General features: G+C 38.7%; 1 protein-coding gene across 2 annotated transcripts in view; it reads left to right on the top strand.

Annotated features, from left to right (window-relative positions):
* TXNDC11 (thioredoxin domain containing 11) overlaps positions 1–20,151 on the top strand; it is a 213,315-nt gene that overhangs the window by 175,713 nt on the left and 17,451 nt on the right. For both annotated transcript variants that reach the window (XM_073591072.1, XM_073591073.1), the window contains 2 exons: positions 15,557–15,666; positions 15,782–15,862. In XM_073591072.1, coding sequence (XP_073447173.1) covers positions 15,557–15,666; positions 15,782–15,862 — 191 coding nt within the window. The remainder of the gene's footprint in view (positions 1–15,556; positions 15,667–15,781; positions 15,863–20,151) is intronic.

Raw genomic sequence — 20,151 nt, 5'->3', positions numbered from 1 at the left:
GCGGCCCACTCTAGGAAGAGTCCTAGTGGTTCCAGACTTCTTATATTTACAGATGATGGTCATTGGGACCTTTAATGCTCCAGAAATTTTTCTGTACCCTTCCCCAGATGTGTGCCTTGATATACAATCTTGTCTCGGATGTCTACAGACAAGTCCTTGGACTTCATGGCTTGGTTTGTGCTCTGACAAGCACTGTTAACTCTGGGACCTTATATAGACAGGTGTGTGCCTTTCCAAATCATGTCCAATGAGCTGAATTTACCACAGGTGGACTCCAATCAAGTTGTAAAAACATCTTGAGGATGATCAGTGGAAACAGGATGCACCTGAGCTCAATTTTGAGTATCATGGCAAAGGCTGCGGATACTTATGTACATGTGATTTTTCTCTTTTTTTTTTTTTTGCAAAGATTTCAAACAATCTTTTCACGTTGTCATTATGGGGTATTGTTTGTGGAATTTTGAGGAAAACAATGAATTTAATTAATTTAATTTAATCCATTTTGAAATAAGACTGTAACAACAAAAAGTGGAAAAAGTTAAGCGCTTTGAATACTTTCGGGATGCACTGTAGGTATATAAATTGGTGCCAAAATATAGGATTTGTAACTTGTGGGTTTATTTGACATTGTACTAATTATATTGCTTATCTAACATGCTAGCATGCTATCTAATTTAATTTCTAGCCAAACTAGTGAGTTGGTTTAAGGGTTTTTGCTCCTCCAGGAACATTCATTTAAAGCTACAAATACTAAAAGTGGCCATAGATGATTCGGGTTTTATATATTTTTTTATTTTTCAGCCAGCGGCTGAACGAAAAAAAGGTTTCCTCAATCCACACAGGTGAGGTGGATATAAGGATTACCCCCCTCCAGGGCATTCGTTTTCTGACAGCGGGACTCTGCTGTCAGAATACACTGAGTGGTGGCTGCAGCTGCTAATCGAAAAAGTTTTCCAACATTCCTGACTTTTGTCAAAGAGGAACACGTGGATCAAAATTCATCTGGTCCCTGCTGAACCAGCCACAATTTAATCCCCCTATGGCCAGCTTAACCACTTACCAACCGGCCCATAGCCGAATGACGGCTGCAGGGCGGTTGGATAACTCTGGGAGGACGTACTATGACGTCCTCCCAGAATTCCCCTCTCGCGCGCCCCCTGGGGCGCGCACCCGAACACATCCGTGACCGCCAGGTCCAGAGGACCCGGCGCATCACGGATCCCGGTAAATGGCCGCTGATCGCGGCCGTTTACCATGTGATCGCGCCGTCAAATGACGGCGCGATCACATGTAAACAGACCGGTGTCATCTGATGACGCCGGTTCCTCTCCTCCCCTCCTGTGTACCGATCGGTACACTGTGAGCGGAGGGGGGGATGGATGGATGTCTGCAGCGCTGTGGGCTGGATGTGTAGTGCCCACAGCGCTGCACAGAGACATCCATCCATCCATGCTCAGCCATCCCTCACTACTATGCAATGCTGTGCAGTACTCTGCAATACCCCCACAATACTCTGCAATACCCCCACAATACTCTGCAATGCTGTGCAATACTCTGCAATGCTGTGCAATACTCTGCAATGCTGTGCAATACTCTGCAATGCTGTGCAATACTCTGCAATACCCCCACAATACTCTGCAATGCTGTGCAATACTCTGCAATGCCCCCACAATACTCTGCAATGCTGTGCAATACTCTGCAATGCTGTGCAATACTCTGCAATGCTGTGCAATACTCTGCAATGCCCCCACAATACTCTGCAATGCCCCCACAATACTCTGCAATGCTGTGCAATACTCTGCAATGCCCCCACCATACTCTGCAATGCCCCCACCATACTCTGCAATGCCCCCGCAATACTCTGCCATGCCCCCGCCATACTCTGCCATACTCCGCAATACCCCGCCATACCCCACCATACCCCGCCATACTCCGCCATACCCCACCATACTCCGCCATACCCCACCATACTCCGCCATACCCCGCCATACTCTGCAATACCCTGCCATACCCCGCCATACTCCGCAATACCCCGCCATACTCCGCAATACCCCGCCATACCCTGCCATGCTGAGCCATGCTCAGCTGTACTCGCCCTCTGTATGTGGCCAGGCTGTGGAAGTCTCACACATGTGGTATCGCCATACTCAGGGGGAGCAGGAGAATCTATTTTGGGGTGTCATTTTTGGTATGTACATGTTATGTGGTAGAAATATTGTATAAATGGACAACTTTGTGTTTAAAAAAAAAAAAAACGTTTTAACCACTGCCCGCCGGCCGTCATACAACGTCCTTGACTTTGTGCGGAGATATCTGAATGATGGTTGCAGCTACAGGCATCATTCAGATATCAGCTTTTTCAGCCGGCGATTCCCTACACCATGAGAATGATCATAGCAGCTGTTCCACTGTTTGATCGTTCTTACGGGAGGCGAGAGGGGATGTCCCCCCCCTCCCGCATTTCTACCGACTCACCGCTACGATCGAAGCCAGAATCGTTTTTTTTTTTTTTTAATTTCAGGCTTCCCAGCCTAGAGGTGAGATGTGGGGTCTTATTGACCCCATATCTCACTGTAAAGAGGACCTGTCATGCCATATTCCTATTACAAGGATGTTTATATTCCTTGTAATAGGAATAAAAGTGGTCAAAAATTTTTTTTTTTTGGAAAAAAGCATCAAACTAAAATAAATGTGTTGTTTTTTATGTGTGAATGCGCTGCTCCCATCTATGCACCCTTTTTAATATTCACATACCCTACCTATTAATTATAGAACTAACCTATATAAAAAACATATACATGTGAAAATTCACCACAATAGACCAAAACCATATAACAAAAATCCGATAACATATATCACATATGTAACAGAGTCCCCAAATATATGCTTTCAAATCTTCTATCAATTGCCGTGATTGGCGTGCTCCTGTGTTCCTTCAATATTCATAAAGTGACTGTGTGATCCACCACCACCTGTAAGATTGGCCACTCACCAGATACTTCTTTAATAATACACCTTTGGTTCATTCATGGGATAACCACTCCACTTAAGAAAACCTCTTCAACGGGTATAATTGGACTTTAGTGTTCCTCATATAAAATATGGATAAAACGATCATCGCGCAATACGTTTTAAAACTGTTTATTATGTAAAAACAAAAAAGAAGTGTACACTCACATTTAAAAGTGCCCTCGAGCCGGCACAGAGCTTATCCAGCAGTTAGGGACGGGTGTGGGAACTATAGCCTAGTTCGCCTATGTGCAATATGCGACCTCCGTGTTCCGCTTGCGTTCCACCCCTCGTATCCGTTCGCGTCCTCACCAGCCACTACCGTTTCCGATCACGTGGGCAAAAAGAGTTTTTTTGCCCACGTGATCGGAAACGGTAGTGGCTGGTGAGGACGCGAACGGATACGAGGGGTGGAACGCAAGCGGAACACGGAGGTCGCATATTGCACATAGGCGAACTAGGCTATAGTTCCCACACCCGTCCCTAACTGCTGGATAAGCTCTGTGCCGGCTCGAGGGCACTTTTAAATGTGAGTGTACACTTCTTTTTTGTTTTTACATAATAAACAGTTTTAAAACGTATTGCGCGATGATCGTTTTATCCATATTTTATATGAGGAACACTAAAGTCCAATTATACCCGTTGAAGAGGTTTTCTTAAGTGGAGTGGTTATCCCATGAATGAACCAAAGGTGTATTATTAAAGAAGTATCTGGTGAGTGGCCAATCTTACAGGTGGTGGTGGATCACACAGTCACTTTATGAATATTGAAGGAACACAGGAGCACGCCAATCACGGCAATTGATAGAAGATTTGAAAGCATATATTTGGGGACTCTGTTACATATGTGATATATGTCATCGGATTTTTGTTATATGGTTTTGGTCTAATGTGGTGAATTTTCACATGTATATGTTTTTTATATAGGTTAGTTCTATAATTAATAGGTAGGGTATGTGAATATTAAAAAGGGTGCATAGATGGGATCAGCGCATTCACACATAAAAAACAACACTTTTTAGTCCTTTCCTATGAAAGGTTTTTTGAATGCAGCAGCCAAAAAAATCACTATTAAATTGATTGAAATATTGGTTTTGCGGGGGGCAGGAGGCGGAGCCTAGCGGAGCAGACATGCATTGTTAGGGCTCCACACCGCTGAGGAGAGAAGAGAAGGACAAAGCGGAGCCTGCATGCTCAAAAGGTATCCATTTGAACCTTTTTGCCCCAGGGAACAAACTGTGAAAGTTTGGGCAGGAAATATGGTACTGGGAGGAAACCGTGGCAGAAATAAAAATCACCTCACAAAGAGCTCACAGGCACTCACTGCAGCTGAAGCAGCTCCAGTCACCTCACAAGATACAGCATCAGGGCGCTCTCACAGACAGAAAATGTCACAGCAAGACTCTCCATTTGAGTCAGATACAGAACAAATCCTCTCACAAACTTCTCCACAAGCCTCCTCAGTATCCCCAGTAATATTATTACAATTTGAAAAGATGCTTCATAAGGCTTTAAAACAAACCTCAGACCAAATAACAAAAAGCCTAACCAAAGAAATAAGAGAGCTGGGAAACCGCACCGCAGCCTTAGAAATAAAAATGGATGAAATTGAAATTACAACCCAAGAAAATATAACAGAATTGGAACAATTAAAAAAAGAGAATTTAATACTTCAAACTAAGCTCGAAGATTACGAAAATAGAGCCAGACGTTCAAACTTGCGCATAAGGGGAATACCTGAAACTGTGACAGACCTGCAATCTACTATTACTGCTCTTTTACAAGAACTAAAGCCAGATATCCCTATTGAACGTTTAGAACTGGACAGAGTACACAGAGCCCTCACAGCCAAAAAGAAAGATGGACCCCCACGTGATATAATCACAAAATGTCATTATTACAGAACGAAAGAACAAATACTAATTGCTGCAAGAGAAAAAAAGGAACTTAATTTTCAAGGACACAATTATCAAATTTTTGCTGACCTATCCCAACTTACTATTACTAAAAGACGATCCATGAAACCCCAACTAATGGAACTGCAACGCCACAACATTATGTATCAATGGGGCTTCCCCTTTTCAGTCAGATTTAACTACCAAGGTACAATTTACAGAAGCAGATCAGCAGATGAACTACAACAAACCCTTTTAAAATTAAATCTGACAGAACCCACAAGCAGCAACACTCCCACATGCAGAAGAATGGCATCATCTTCACCTTCAGGCAGCACCCAGAAAATTCCAGAACAAAATGGGAATCATCATTCTCACAAAAGAGGCCGTTATGCCACATCATCCATGGACCAAGAAGATTCAATGGACTGACATACTAATTCCTGATATCTCTTCATTTATTATACTAAGAGATGGTTCTCTATAAAAAAACTATATTTATAACTGAATGTAACTGCATTCTGATAGTCACACACTGTGTGGGATCATGTTACATTCCAGTTATATTTCTTATTACTTCTGATTCATATAGCCTTAGAATATATAAGTGAAATAAGGAAATTCTTGTTCAGTTATATATTATCAGGTAATAACAATAGATTTATTACTTTTTAGGACAAATATGTTCAATAATCCAGAAGTAATGGAAGCTTTTTTTTTTTTTTTTTTTTTTTTTTTTTCTTTTCTTTCTTTTCTTAAAACAAATATATTATTACTACTACTAGTTCCTAGAATTATGTTTTTGTTTATTCTAATCTGAAGCAATACAACCTCAATTTTATGAGTTAACATATCTAAACAGTTACATATGAATAAAATATGTAATTGTTTACTCTAAAAGGGTTAAAATCCCAAAATAATTCAAACTATCTTCATCAATACCAAAGTTATTAACAGTACCTTTCTAACTGAATTATTTAGCCTAGGGCAAGACTAACCATATACAACCACCCTGGAATAAATAATTTCAACAAAAACTATATTCTGCACTCCAACTAATGAAACATCATTTTGATGTCTTTTGACATAGCACTTCTCTCCTGTAAGCGGAAGATCCGTGTACCCCCATTAGCCCTCCTCATTCTCCCAACCATATTATGTGGGAGTGTGACGAAGGCACTTATTCCCCTGAGAGAGATATTTATTCTCTTTCACGGATAAATTGTGATTACTTGCAAAAAATAATTTATACAATGTATTATCTAATCTCATATGTTTTTTGTTTACTCTTTACTCCAGAATTCACTGGTTTCTTTTCTATCTATTCATCTCTTCAGTCCACACAGGTTGATCTGCGCAGTCAGCTCTGCATAACAAAAAGTAAGTCAAAACTATTTGATCTATTGCCATGGCACCACTGAATATACTTTCCCTGAATGTTCAGGGAATAAATATCCCTCAAAAAAGGACCAAAGCCTTCCGTACTTTCCATAACAAGAAGGCTCACATAGTATGCCTCCAAGAAACACACTTCACCAAAGATTCTACTCCAAAATATATTTCTCCTTTTTATCAACAAATTTACACGGCTTCTGCCTGTACCAAGCAAAGGGGAACTCTAATTGCATTTCACCGATCCACACCATTCACCTTATCATCAGAAATTAAAGACCCAGAAGGTAGATACCTGATACTCATGGGTTATATAATGGATACAGCAATCACGGTGATTTCCTACTACGCTCCTAACAAACAACCTACACCATTCCTCTCACATATATTACAAGTGATTAATACACACAAAATAGGAACAGTGATAATGTGTGGGGATTCGAACCAGGTCCTCCTCCCATTTCTAGATAAATCACCTTTTACACCATCCAAAATAACCTCTAGATTACCTTTTTCTCAACTTCTTTCCAAATACAATCTGGTAGATTCGTGGAGAGAAAGTAACCCAATAAAAAAGAAATTCACTTATTTCTCGCACCCTCATCAAACCTTCACCAGAATAGATCATATTTTTCTAACAATAGGAATGATACCAGAAATTATTGCATCAGATATAATTCCGATTCCGTGGTCTGACCATAATGCAGTATACACTACTATAGCCTCAGCCATACCAAAAGCGCATGACCCAACGTGGTACTTACCGGACATAATGCTCAAACACCCACTACATCAGATGGCCATTGAACAAGCTTTAAAGGAATACATATCAATTAATAATACAACAGACATCTCCCCAATAACACTGTGGGAAGCTCATAAGCCTGTCTTGCGTGGTACAATACAAAGACAAATGGCACTTTTTAAACGGGAACGCAAAAATCTAGCAAAAAAACTAGAACTCAATTTTAATGCAGCCTACATATCATTTCAAGATAATCCATCTCAGAGTACAAAATCTCATCTGGAAAAATCTAGATTGGAATACGATCTATTTCTCACTGAGTCAGTTGATAAATCTCTCAAATGCTCCAAACACAATTTCTACATGAATACAAACAAGCCAGGTACATATTTGGCTCGGGCATTAAATTCAACTAACAAATCTTTCAAACCAATACGTTTGAAATTATCAAAAAATGTTTACACTTGTAATCCAGTTAAAATAGTCCATAAATTTCACTCACATCTCGCAACTTTATACAAGACAAACAATGAATTTAATCCTACAGAGGCTGAATCCTTCTTCTCAAAAATAACCTTACCTGAGTTATCTCAGAATCAAAAAAGCAGTTTGGATGAGCCTATAACTATAGATGAAGTTGCTAACGCCATAAAAGACCTAAAACTTAACAAAAGACCAGGCCCAGACGGCTACTCGGCTTTATACTATAAAACATTCTCAGAAATACTCTCTCCCATTCTCACTGAAACTTTTAACAAACTTCTAGATGGACATTCTTTTCGGCAAGAAACACTAATGGCAATTATTTGTATGATCCCAAAACCCCTTTCTGATGATACTTCCTGTGTGAATTATCGGCCTATCTCTCGGTTAAACCTCGATATTAAATTATTAGCAAAAATAATAGCAAAACGCCTCAATAGCATTATAGGAAAATTAATACATAGAGATCAAGTAGGCTTCATGCCAAATAGACAGGCAGGCAATAATATACGCAGGGCAGTGTTATTGGCACATATTGCTAAAAAACAGAAAATCCCTTTATGTTTTCTATCTCTCGATATTAAGAGGGCATTTGACACAGTATCCTGGCAATATATGCAATATTCATTACAAAAATGGGGTTTTGGACCCCACTTTTTAACATGGATCAAAGCATTATATAATAAACCCAAAGCCTATATAAAATATGCTGGATACAAATCTGAAGCCTTTAATATCGAAAGAGGTACCCGACAGGGTTGCCCATTATCTCCCTTATTATTTGCCCTTATACTCGAACCCATGGCCCAATATATCAGAACAAACCAAACTATAACTGGCATTGAAGTAGGAGGTATTACACACAAATTATGTATATTTGCAGACGATATATTACTTTTTCTATCATCACCACAGGTCTCTGGTCCTAACTTAATACCAGCTCTTGATGGATTTGCAGCCCTATCCGGCCTTATGATTAATCCTAAGAAATGCCTAGTGCTTAATATTTCACTCACAAACATGGAATTGATCCCGGCTAGGGCTGCACTCCCATTCACATGGGCAGAAAAATCAATCCCATATCTTGGAATTCATTTAACAGCCTCTCATTCTGACTTGTTCTCAACCAATTATCCTCCTGTATTAAGACAGATCACAAATCTAATAAAATAATGGTCGCAACTTCCTTTATCCTGGATGGGGAAGATTAATGCAATCAAAATGACTATTCTACCCAAATTGCTTTATCTATTCAGAGTCCTCCCTATTCCAATTCCTTCCTATTTTTTGAGAATAGTACAAAAAAGAGCAACTTCGTTTATATGGGGCTCTTCTAAACCACGTATACCTATACACACACTACATCTTCCCAAAAATAAAGGAGGCCTGGGATACCCCAATTTTACTAACTACTACAGAGCGGCACATTTGGCCAGTCTGTCCAAATACCATGCAAAACAGGAAATCCCATTATGGGTATTTATAGAGGCTTCAGAAAATGACCCTCTATTAATATCAAATTTATTATGGCTTGATCCTAAAGACCGCTTTAAAATTCATAATCCCATAACTAAACACTTCTTATCTCTCTGGGATAAACTAAAAACCAAATATCAGTTACAATCTCCACACAATCCTCTCCTTTCTTTTATCAGAAATCCGGCCTTTTATCCGGCATGGATCTACCCAAATTCTTTTAAAGCTTGGACAACATCAGGCATTCAGACACTAAATGACTTCATAGCATCTAAATCATTCCTTTCATTCCCATCGCTTAGAGAAAAATATGATCTACCAAACTCTGAGATATTTAGATATCTCCAAATCAAAAATTTCTATACACCATTCCTAAAGGGGGATACACCATTATCCCAATTATCCATTTTTGAATCAATCTGTACAAAAGATCCATTTACTAAAGGTACAATTTCATCACTTTATAATCAATTATATGGAGTACCAAATCTTAATAGACCCTCTTACGTTCAGAGGTGGGAGGAGGACCTGGGACGAACTTTAGAAGACACGGACTGGTCTAACATATGGCTCACATCTAAGTCATCTTCACCCAACATCTTAGCACTGGAGACAAATTATAAAGTCCTAACTCGCTGGTACCTTGTACCCGCTAGAGTGGCAAAATATTCACCTAATACCTCAGCTCTTTGTTTTCGAGGATGCCCAGAAATAGGCACATATTTACACATATGGTGGACGTGCCCAGTAATCCAAACCTTCTGGAAGGAAGTCTTCGTGATTGCATCTAAAATATTAAAAAAAATAATACAACCAGATCCATATTTAACTTTACTTAATCTAAAACCGGAATGGTTAACACTCTCTCAATTCAAACTTATGATCCAACTAATAACGGCTGCAAAACAAACCGTGGCCAAGGCATGGAAATCTCCTACATTGGTACTAGCAGAAACAATTCACAGAATGAATAATACAATGTCCCATGCTAAGAGGGTAGCCATCGATCAAAATCAAATTCCAAAATTTGAAAAACTTTGGCATCCTTGGATAAAACAACAGTTCCTGTCAAACTTCAATGACTCTGTCCTGTTGCCATGGTAACAGATTAAATGACTTACAGAGACACCCATTCTAAGGCTTCAAAGAGAACTAAAAAGAATAATAAACTGACGAGCTGGACAACCTTGTGGACCATACCTCTACCTTTCAACCCTTTTTCTTCTTTCTCTTTCCTTTTCTCCACCTTACGATTAAAGCTCATTATCAGAATTTATTTGACCTATATACACTCTACTTGTAAACAATATGTATAGTAGGTATAAATCATTTAAATACCTACAAAAGTAACTAAGGAAATGATATATATCTTTAATTTAGGTTTACGTGAACCCAATGTTTAATATTTGAAATTTCATGATATTTACCTATATAAACCCTACTGTAAAACAATGAGCTTACTTTATAGATCCTTGTAAACTTACTTTATGTATCTTTATAACATTGTATACTCAATAAACTTCTTTTGACAAGGAAATATTGGTTTTGCGCCGGTGACACACACATATTAGTAAACTAAAATAAATAAAGTAAAATGAACAATAAAAAAAAAAAAAAATTTTTTAAAGCGCCCCTGTCCCTGTGTGCTCGCATGCAGAAGCGAACGCATACGTAAGTCCCGCCCACATATGAAAACAGTGTTCAAACCACACATGTGAGGTATCGCTGGGATCGGTAGAGCGAGAGCAATAATTTTGGCCCTAGACCTCCTCTGTAACTCAAAACATGTAACCAGTAAAAAATTTTAAAGCGTCGCCTATGGGGATTTTTGAGTAGCAAAGTTTGGCGCCATTCCACAAGCGCGTGCAATTTTGAAAGGTGACATGTTGGGTATCTATTTACTCGGCATAACTTCATCTTTCACATTATGCAAAAACATTAGGCTAACTTTACTGTTTTGGTTTTTGTAAAGCACAAAACAGTTTTTTTTCCAAAAAAAACGCGTTAAAAATTGCTGCGCAAATACCGTGCGAGATAAAAAGTTGCAACGACCGCCATTGTATTCTCTAGGGTCTTTGCTAAAAAACATATATAATGTTTTGGGGTTCTATGTAATTTTCTAGCTAATAAATGATGATTTTTACATGTAGGAGAGAAATGTCAGAATTGGCCTGGGTGCTCCAGAATGCCTGAAGGTGCTCCCCTGCATGTTGGGCCTCTGTATGTGGCCACGCTGTGTAAAAGTCTCACACATGTGGTATCGCCGTACTCGGGAGTAATAGCAGAATGTGTTTTGGGGTGTAATTTGTGGTATGCATATGCGGTGTGTGAAAAATAACCTGCTAATATGATAATTTTGTGGGAAAAAAAAAAAGTAAAAAAAAAACCTTGATTTTGCAAAGAATTGTGGGAAAAAATGACAACTTCAAAAAACTCACCATGCATCTTTCTAAATACCTTGGAATGTCTTCTTTCCAAAAAGGGGTCATTTGGGGGATATTTGTACTTTTCTGCAATGTTAGGGTCTCAAGAAATTAGATAGGCCGTCAGTACTTCAGGTGTGATCAATTTTCAGATATTCGCACCATAGCTTTTGGACTCTATAACTTTCACAAAGACCAAATAATATCCACCGATTTGGGTTAATTTTACCAAAGATATGTAGCGGTATAAATTTTGGCCAAAATATATGAAGAAAAATTACTAATTTGCAAAATATTATAACAGAAATGAAGAAAAATGTATTTTTTTACAGATTTTTCGGTCTTTTTTCTTTTACGGCGCAAAAAATAAAGAACCCAGCGGTGATTAAATACCACCAAAAGAAAGCTCCATTTGTGTGAAAAAAAGGACAAAAATTTCATATAGATACAGTGTTGCATGACTGAGTAATTGTCATTCAAAATGTGAGAGCACCAAAAGCTGAAAATTGGTCTGGTTAGGAAGGGGGTTTAAGTGCCCAGTTGTCAAGTGGTTAAAAAGAATGTATGTACCAGTGTAATCCCTTGAAACGTACAGTATATATCTTAATAAACTTGTCAATGTGATGCATTAGGAATTTAACAAGTAAATAGAATAACTTTTTCTACCATAGCCTTACTAGTTACATTCTTAATTGGCAGCACAAACAGTATATTTGTTACAGCGGAGTTCCACCCAACTTTACAAGGTGGTCTTAAACTAAAGACCACCCCTCGTTTTTGGATATCTATATTTTTTTTGTCTGTTTCAATATGTTTATTGAGATTTGCAATAAAGGCACATAAGGTAACAATACAGACATTAGCTCATAACAAAGGCCAACATGGCCAATCAAGGAGGACATATGCATGTAAGATGTACAGTCAACATTATATGCTTGAAATGAATGGAGTGTAAACTGTTATGTTTACCTCAATAAATGCACATAGAGCATCCTTATAGAAAAATTGCAAAATAATCTCATTGGTCCAGGGATTGAAATCAGATGGGGGGAATCCAGGGGAAGTGGTGAAGCCAACCCCAAACCCCAACAGCCCCATTGGGCCTTGCAGGCCACCCCAAAGGGAGCACGTTGTGGCCCGCACAGCTCACTCGGGGGCATATAGGCATCCCGGATTGTGTGGTGTATATCATATATATTTTTTTTTCCTTCTGTCCTAGCCGAGTCGTGGCGAAGTTCGTCATGTCCTCCTCTGCGGCGAGCCCTCCTCCTTCTCCCCCGCTGCCTTCTGGGACCTGTGTGTACTCCAAGTGATCGCTAAGGTCACTAAGACTAGTGTCCCTTATGATCCTAAACATTGTCTGCTGGGATTGGTAGAACAAATGTAAATGCTCAGAGCTAGAAAAATACTCATATCCCTGTTATTGTACTATGCACGTAAGGCCATCATGATGAACTGGAAACAATCGTCTCCCCCCTCTGTCAGATTCTGGAAAAACCTAGTGAACGCCAGTTTACCCCTTTATAAAGCCACCTACTCGGGCAGGGGTTGCCCACAAAAATTTGAAAAGGTATGGACCTGTTGGCTGGACAATAATACCACGGCAACTGACGCAGTAACCAATTCCTAGATTAACATTATGGTTACAGTATGTTAGATGTTGACCCAATTACTCTCATGTCACATTATCCTGTCATTACAATATTGAGCACAGATTCTCCTGAACTAAACCTCTCCCCACATTTGGGTATAGATAAGTAAAGTTGTTTATGTTGTATGGTCTGCCCTGTTGCAGTCTGTTGCTGCATCAGAGGTTGTTCGTTTATGTTGTATTATGTGCCCTGTTGTTGTCTGTTGCCGCATCAGAGGATCTGCCCCTACGTGGGCAATGTTTGGCCCCTGTGTGGGCAATTTTGTATGCTAATGAAAAATTCAATAAAAAGGATTTTGCAAAAAAAAAAAAAGTCAGCAGCTACAGTACATGTAGCTACTGACTTTTGAGAAAAACTTTTGCGGCTGGAACTCCTCTTTAGGTTCACTTCTAGATGATCTGCTTAGCATGTGCTGCAGCTCCATAGTAATGCAAAGACTGTCTATTTTTATTTCACACCAGTGACTAAATGAATGACATCATGCATAACCGTTAGAGTATGAAAGGGGTTTTGTTGGTTGGCAGTTGATCTGAATTAAATTCTTAAGAGTTTTCTAATTTTGGAAACATTCCATGTGCACTCAGCTGGCTGGTACCAAACTAGCATACATTCAGAAATGTGTGCCCTGAATAGATATACAGGCTGGGCTACTGAAACACCAAGTTCAGTATCGTCCAGATAACTAAAGCATGTAAAATGTAAATTAACAGGAATTAGCAATGTATATCACTACAGGGGGTCCCCGGGTTACAAACAAGTTAGGGACTATAGGTTTGTTCTTAAGTTGAATCTGTTTGTAAGTCGGAACAGGTAAATTTTTTAAGTGTAGCTCCAGTCAAAAAAACTATTTTTAAGCTTTTTGGATAGCATAGGGAAGGGTTAACACCCCTGTAACATTTGTTTTGCTGTCTGTGCCCCTGTTCAGAAGATTTCACCTAACTTTCTGTCCCAATAACAATTGGATTTTGAAAATTTTGGGTTGTTGTGGAAACAAGCCTTGGTGATAAAGCATCAGTGGAGGTACCTTTTCGCCATAATAGCTCTTACAGGAGTGAATTTCCCTTCCTAGGGGTAGATTTCCTCTCACTTCCTGTTGTCTCCCTCCGTTTGTAAGTAGGAGTCGTTTGTAAGTCGGATGTTTGTAACTAGGGGACCCCCTGTATATTATTATCAAAGAAACAAGTGGTCTAAGGAATTTCTAGAAGCATGCAAAAAAAAATGCCCTTTTATTGCAATTTTAATATGACACAAAGACTCAGCAACCCCTATCCAAAATATCCCAGTGTGAAATAACATTAAACTGACAACGTTGTCACAAATTGCCATCCATTCCTGCACACATCAAATCCACTGTAACAAACACTACAGCCAAGGCTATACAAAGTAATAAGATTCTTGTGTAAAGTGTGTGCAAACTGCTGATTCTGGCCCCCCATTAACATAGTTAACTATAGTGCACTTAGTAATACAATCCAAACATGGACTAGACGCTCACATGCTGAAGCACGCAGCTGCTCTCCTAGTGAGAACTGGAGTCCCCAAGATAGCTATAATAACAGAGAAGCATTACAACATAAGAGGCATCTTTAGCTGTAATCCACATCACATTCATCGTTCCCCTTTATTCTGTTCTTGCCATCTGCTTATGCCATGAGGGTGTGCTCATCTGTGTTTTGCATGTACTGTTTTTAGCATCTATTCGCTATTATGGACCAGCTTGCCTATATCCTGCAGGCAATAATGATGTCCATGAATAGTGATAATCTTTAAAATTGCAATAAATGGCATCATATATATATATATATATATATATATATATATATATATATATATATATATATATATATATATATAAAATAAAGTCTCTCTATATCTATATATTATATGTGTGGGTATATAGTCTGGGGCTGGTAGCATGTCCTTGCAGCTAATCACAGTAATAACACACCACACCAAAGGATAATATTGTTAGAGATTGTTTTCAGCAATGCATGTCAACCTGACACAACCAGACAGGGAACTCCTTACCTGAGCTGAAGCCTTGTCTATAGGTGTGAGGTTAGGAGCACCTAGTACAAACTTCCATCTTGCTTGATATTAATTTAGAATATTTATTTAAGAAAATCAGACAAAGCCAGTGCATTTCTGGGAAAAATGCTTCTACCCATCCCCCTTCAAGGGTTGAACAAGGATTTTTAATGCAACCCAGATGAAATAATAAAGAAAGCCTGACAATAAGTTTGGATTAAAGCTAGCGTGTCCTAACAGCAATGTAAACAGCCATACAAGTCTATATGGTTAATGCAAAACCCACTTAATGTTGATGCAGGTCAGAAGACGTTCAACTGCCAAGTACACCTGTGAGTAAATTTTAAATGAGCTCAGAAGCATCCCAAACCGATGCTATGGACACCAGGTCTAAAGTTATTCTCTTTTACTGATGGATATTATAAAGTCCGTTCATTGTGTTTTCTTTAACAGGATGTTTTGCTGCTTTTCTACACAACCTGGTGTGGCTTCTGTGCTACTTTGACTCCTATCTTTATCCGCCTGGCCCAGCTACTGGCTACAGATAGTCTCATCATTGCCAGGTAATATAACTGTACTTTTATTCAACAATCTTACTGAATATATTAGTAATATTATTGTAATGTTAGGCAGGTCTTGATTTGAGTAATTATGTGTTTATTTTTTCTCTTTTATTAGGATAAATATTGCTGAGAATGATCTCCCTTGGGAGTTTATGGTGGACCATGTTCCTGCTATCATGCTTTTCCCCAAAAATAGGCAAGTATGGCTGTTTTAACCGATTCGTATTGGCAGAACCATCTTTACCGTCTAGAAAACCTAGATTTTCACTTACATGAAATTAACGGAAATGTCGTTTTCTAGATAAATAAAATACCATAAGTAAATGAGCAAAACGTAATTAACTTTACTGTGATTGTGATTTTTCTTTGTGGCGTTAATCTGCTCTTTGAGGTTTTCATAAGTTCCGAAGGGCAAAATACTCTGAGTCACAATACCTAACAGCATCCAGTTAAAAATCTATCAGCAGTCTGAATAAAAAATACACTTTTAAAAGCCTGCTAATGGCTGACTTCATATGTTTTACTTTGGCCTGAATGGTTGGATAAAGATAAATGGCAATATCTTTGAGATAACATATAAAACATGCACTTTATTAAGTGTTCATTATTTAAAATAGAGGCTGTGTAAGATTAACCATTGATGCTCTCAGATAACTGTCATAAATGCAAACAGCAGACCTGAGAGATCTGTGAGCACAGTGTGCGATTTCTAGCCTATGCACGAAATGTGCAGATAAAGAGGAAGCTGGTATGTAAAGGGGTTTTACACTTGAATAATAATGTTGTAAAAGTGCAGAGATGGCATTTCCTCTCTGCTAAAAATACCTTGGCAAAAACTAAGAAGTGGAAGCAGATGAAAATACATTTGCATGTAATGGAGAAAAAAGTGTCTAAATATAGTGTGTTCCTCTTCTTACAGCGTAGAGAACACTTGACCTGCATTTTTTTCAAGTTAAAGTTGAACCTGGGATAAGCAAATATTGATAGCTGGTGCCATTCAGGTCTCCTGCAGATTTTTCTGTGTATCTGTGTGCCATACATTCCGTAAGGGCAAACAGATACATGGACAGGAAGAATTGATGAACTACCATAGCATTCCATAGCGCCGTGGTAGTTCATTGAGAACTGCAAGCCGACAGGCGCAAAGGATGTCGGTTCTTATAATTCATTCACAATTTATCCTTTAACCCAGGTGTGCTGTGTGTATTACTTCCAGATCAGTGCATTAATCCAGTTTTAATCTTTGCCTTTGTGCAGAAGATTCCTTTTGATAAAGACTGGTTACTGCTGCTCTCTCTCTCTTTGTACAGAGTGACTGGTCTTGTTTCTGCCCCTCCTGTAGTTTTCTGCAGAAAGCTAGCAATGGGCAACCCACTATTGAAGTCAAATGTGAAAATTCATGTACTGCAACTCATCAATAAAGTGTTGCAACAATTTTACAATTCTTTACAAAAACTGACAGCGCAGCACTCACATATCTAAAAACAAACGAATATAAGTAATCCCAACCATGTATAATAAAACATCTGAAACCATTAACCACTTCAGCCCCGGAAGATTTTACCCCCTTCCTGACCAGAGCACTTTTTACAATTTGGCACGGCGTCGCTTTAACTGACAATTGTGCGTTCATGCAATGCTGTACACAAATTAAATTTGTGTCCTTTTTTTCCCACAAATAGAGCTTTTTTTTTTTTTGGTGGCATTTGATCACCTCTGTGGTTTTTATTTTTTGCGCTATAAACAAAAAAAAAAAGCGCGACAATTTAAAAAAAAAAAAAAACAATATTTGTTACTTTTTGCTATAATAAATATCCCCCAAAATTTTTTTAACAAACAAATTTCTTCATCAGTTTAGGCCAATATTTATTCTTCTACATATTTTTGTTAAAAAAATCGCAATAAGCTTATATTGATTGGTGTGCGCAAAAGTTATAGCGTCTATAAACTATGGCAACGTTTTATGACATTTTTATTATTTAACTAGTATGGCAGTGATCTGTGGTATTGCGACGGACAGCTCGGACACTTTTGACACGTTTTTGGGACCATTGACATTTATATAGCAATCAGAGCTATAAATATCCACTGATTACTGTGTAAATGTCACTGGTAGGGAAGGAGTTAACACTAGGGGGCAATCAAGGGGTTATATGTGTGTTCCCTAAATGTGTTCTAACTGTATGGGGATGGGACTGACTGGGGGAGGAGACATATCGTTGTTCTTACTTAGTAGGAACAAACGATATGTCTCCTCTCTCCTGACAGAACAGGGATTTGTGTGTTTACACACACAAATCCCTGTGGTGGCTCTCGTGCACGGCGGCCACGCGCATTGGGTCTCTTGCCATGCAGCGGGCGTGCGCCCGCACCCTCTTGCAGCTCTTAAAGGGGACCCCGTTTCACGCAGCGGTGCCATTGTGCCGCAGTAAATCTACGTGAGCAGGTTGGGAACCCGTAAATAAACACAATAAATGAAACGTTTTACCCAAAGTCTAGTCTATAAATACATAAGTGTCCATAAGCAATCCTTTTTAGCATCATCCTCGAGTGAATGTAAAAATCTTCAGAATCCAAAGATGAGCCCATCATCTGAGCTTGATTTTAAACTCAGCATAGTTGTTGAAAGGCTAGGGGTCAACTGGTCAAGTGCGCCCCCAAACCTTTTCCTTGCTTGCTCGAGCTGAACTCAGACACCAAGAAGGCCTCTTCAATCGATTGGATATAAACGACACCATACAGCATGTTGGATATCGAGAATATATTGTATTATATATTTTCACATGTTATATAGGGCAACAATTCATTATACATCATTAGGGGCAAACCAAGGGGCGGTCCCTTAGCTTATCCAATCACAAGAGTACAAGTATCACAAGTTACATGGTATATGACATATGTGTAAAGACAATGATATTCTTGCTAAATGACGTGCTTAAAAAGTACCTAACAAAAGTACCCAAAATTTCCTTATCAAAATATATTTTTCTTAGCTTAAATTCCGAGAAAAGGGAGTAATATAAAAATAACCTTTTAAGATACTTTCGATAAGTTGCCTTTTGGCTTTAGGCCCAGGCTTGCGGTGGGTTGTTCTAACTTGTTCCCGTACATATTCAAAAGAATTGTCACCGCAAGTATCTGTTTTTGCAGACGGCTTAGCTTAGTAAATTTCCACTTAAACATTGTCAAAGCCTTGCATAAGCGTTTTCATCTATCTTGTATAATATAAAAGAAGTTCAGGCCTTTTATCTAAAATATATAGTGAACCTAAGTGCAGCCATTTTCCTTACAGTTGTATGACCCTACTAGTATTTCAGGTCATATGGAATATTTTGAGGATAGCAATCCATAAATGGTTGTGCTCCACCTTCAGCTCACAACTGCATTATCCACATCATATCATTTCCAGGCGACTTACGAAAAGGCAAATATTGCTCCAGATAGTATTGGGGAATATATTTGAATGACATTTTTTGTGTCTGGAGTTCAGCTTTTTACCCCCAACCCCTTTTAACCATTTCTATAATGATATAGCTTGCAAGCAACCAGGTAAAGGACATGAACATAAGTTACGTGACCATTTTAAATAAATTTTAAACCATTATTTCATGTCTCTTTTTAGCAGTGCTTTAGATTTCTCAGTTTGCTGTCCAAAAAAACCCCAAAAAAACGGTCATGACACCTGCCTGTTATTTCCAGGATACCACTTTCTGATATCATGGGTACATAAGATAAGGATAATAGACGAAGATTTGTGCTGGTCAAATCATAGCAGAATTTTGTATGTTTCATATGCTGGAAACAATGATGTATTGTCTTCAGTAATTTTAATATTTTAAGTCTTATTAAAGAATTATTATATTTGATCTTTATTTCCACCTTGCCCCAGCCACTTGTTACAGGTCATTTTCTGTGTCTCAGATGCCAAGCTTCATCTTCAGACTTGGAATGTACTACAGAGTGTCACTAGTGCTTGCATTACAGAAATTGGGGTTTGCTAAAGATTCAGATATTTCCTCCTCACTTTTGTTGACTTGCTTCTGAAAATGCTAGTAGCCTGGCTATTTTTGTTATCTGTACATTCAGTCAGTGACCCAGAAGAGGCCTCCAGCAAGCAGAGTTGAAGGACTCCAGAAATGCAGGCAAGGAATGTCAGCATCTCAAAGTGTTGAAGCTGTTGGGTCTGCATGGAAATGTGCAAAAGTAAGTACAACCCATAGAAGTTGAAGACTTAGGTCTTCATTTAAACTGTGCCTACAGTGCTTTTGGGTTGCATTTACTGGACACATTAGCATTGATTTGTGAAATGATCTAATTTTAAGTTCTTTAGAGATATTGTAAATCATTTGGCAGACTCTTAGGTATCAACAACTGTCTTTCCGAAGTCCTTAGAGAGCTCTATTGATCTTGGAATGATGACACCACACACGTAATTATCAAAGAGAACACAAGTCCTTCCACATCTGAGGTTTAAATAAGACAATT

This window comes from Aquarana catesbeiana, linkage group LG06, assembly GCF_042186555.1.
Source record: "Aquarana catesbeiana isolate 2022-GZ linkage group LG06, ASM4218655v1, whole genome shotgun sequence".
NCBI classification, from domain to species: domain Eukaryota; kingdom Metazoa; phylum Chordata; class Amphibia; order Anura; family Ranidae; genus Aquarana; species Aquarana catesbeiana.
The sequence above is the reverse complement of the archived record's forward strand: the minus strand, read 5'-3'. Positions and strand labels throughout refer to the sequence as shown.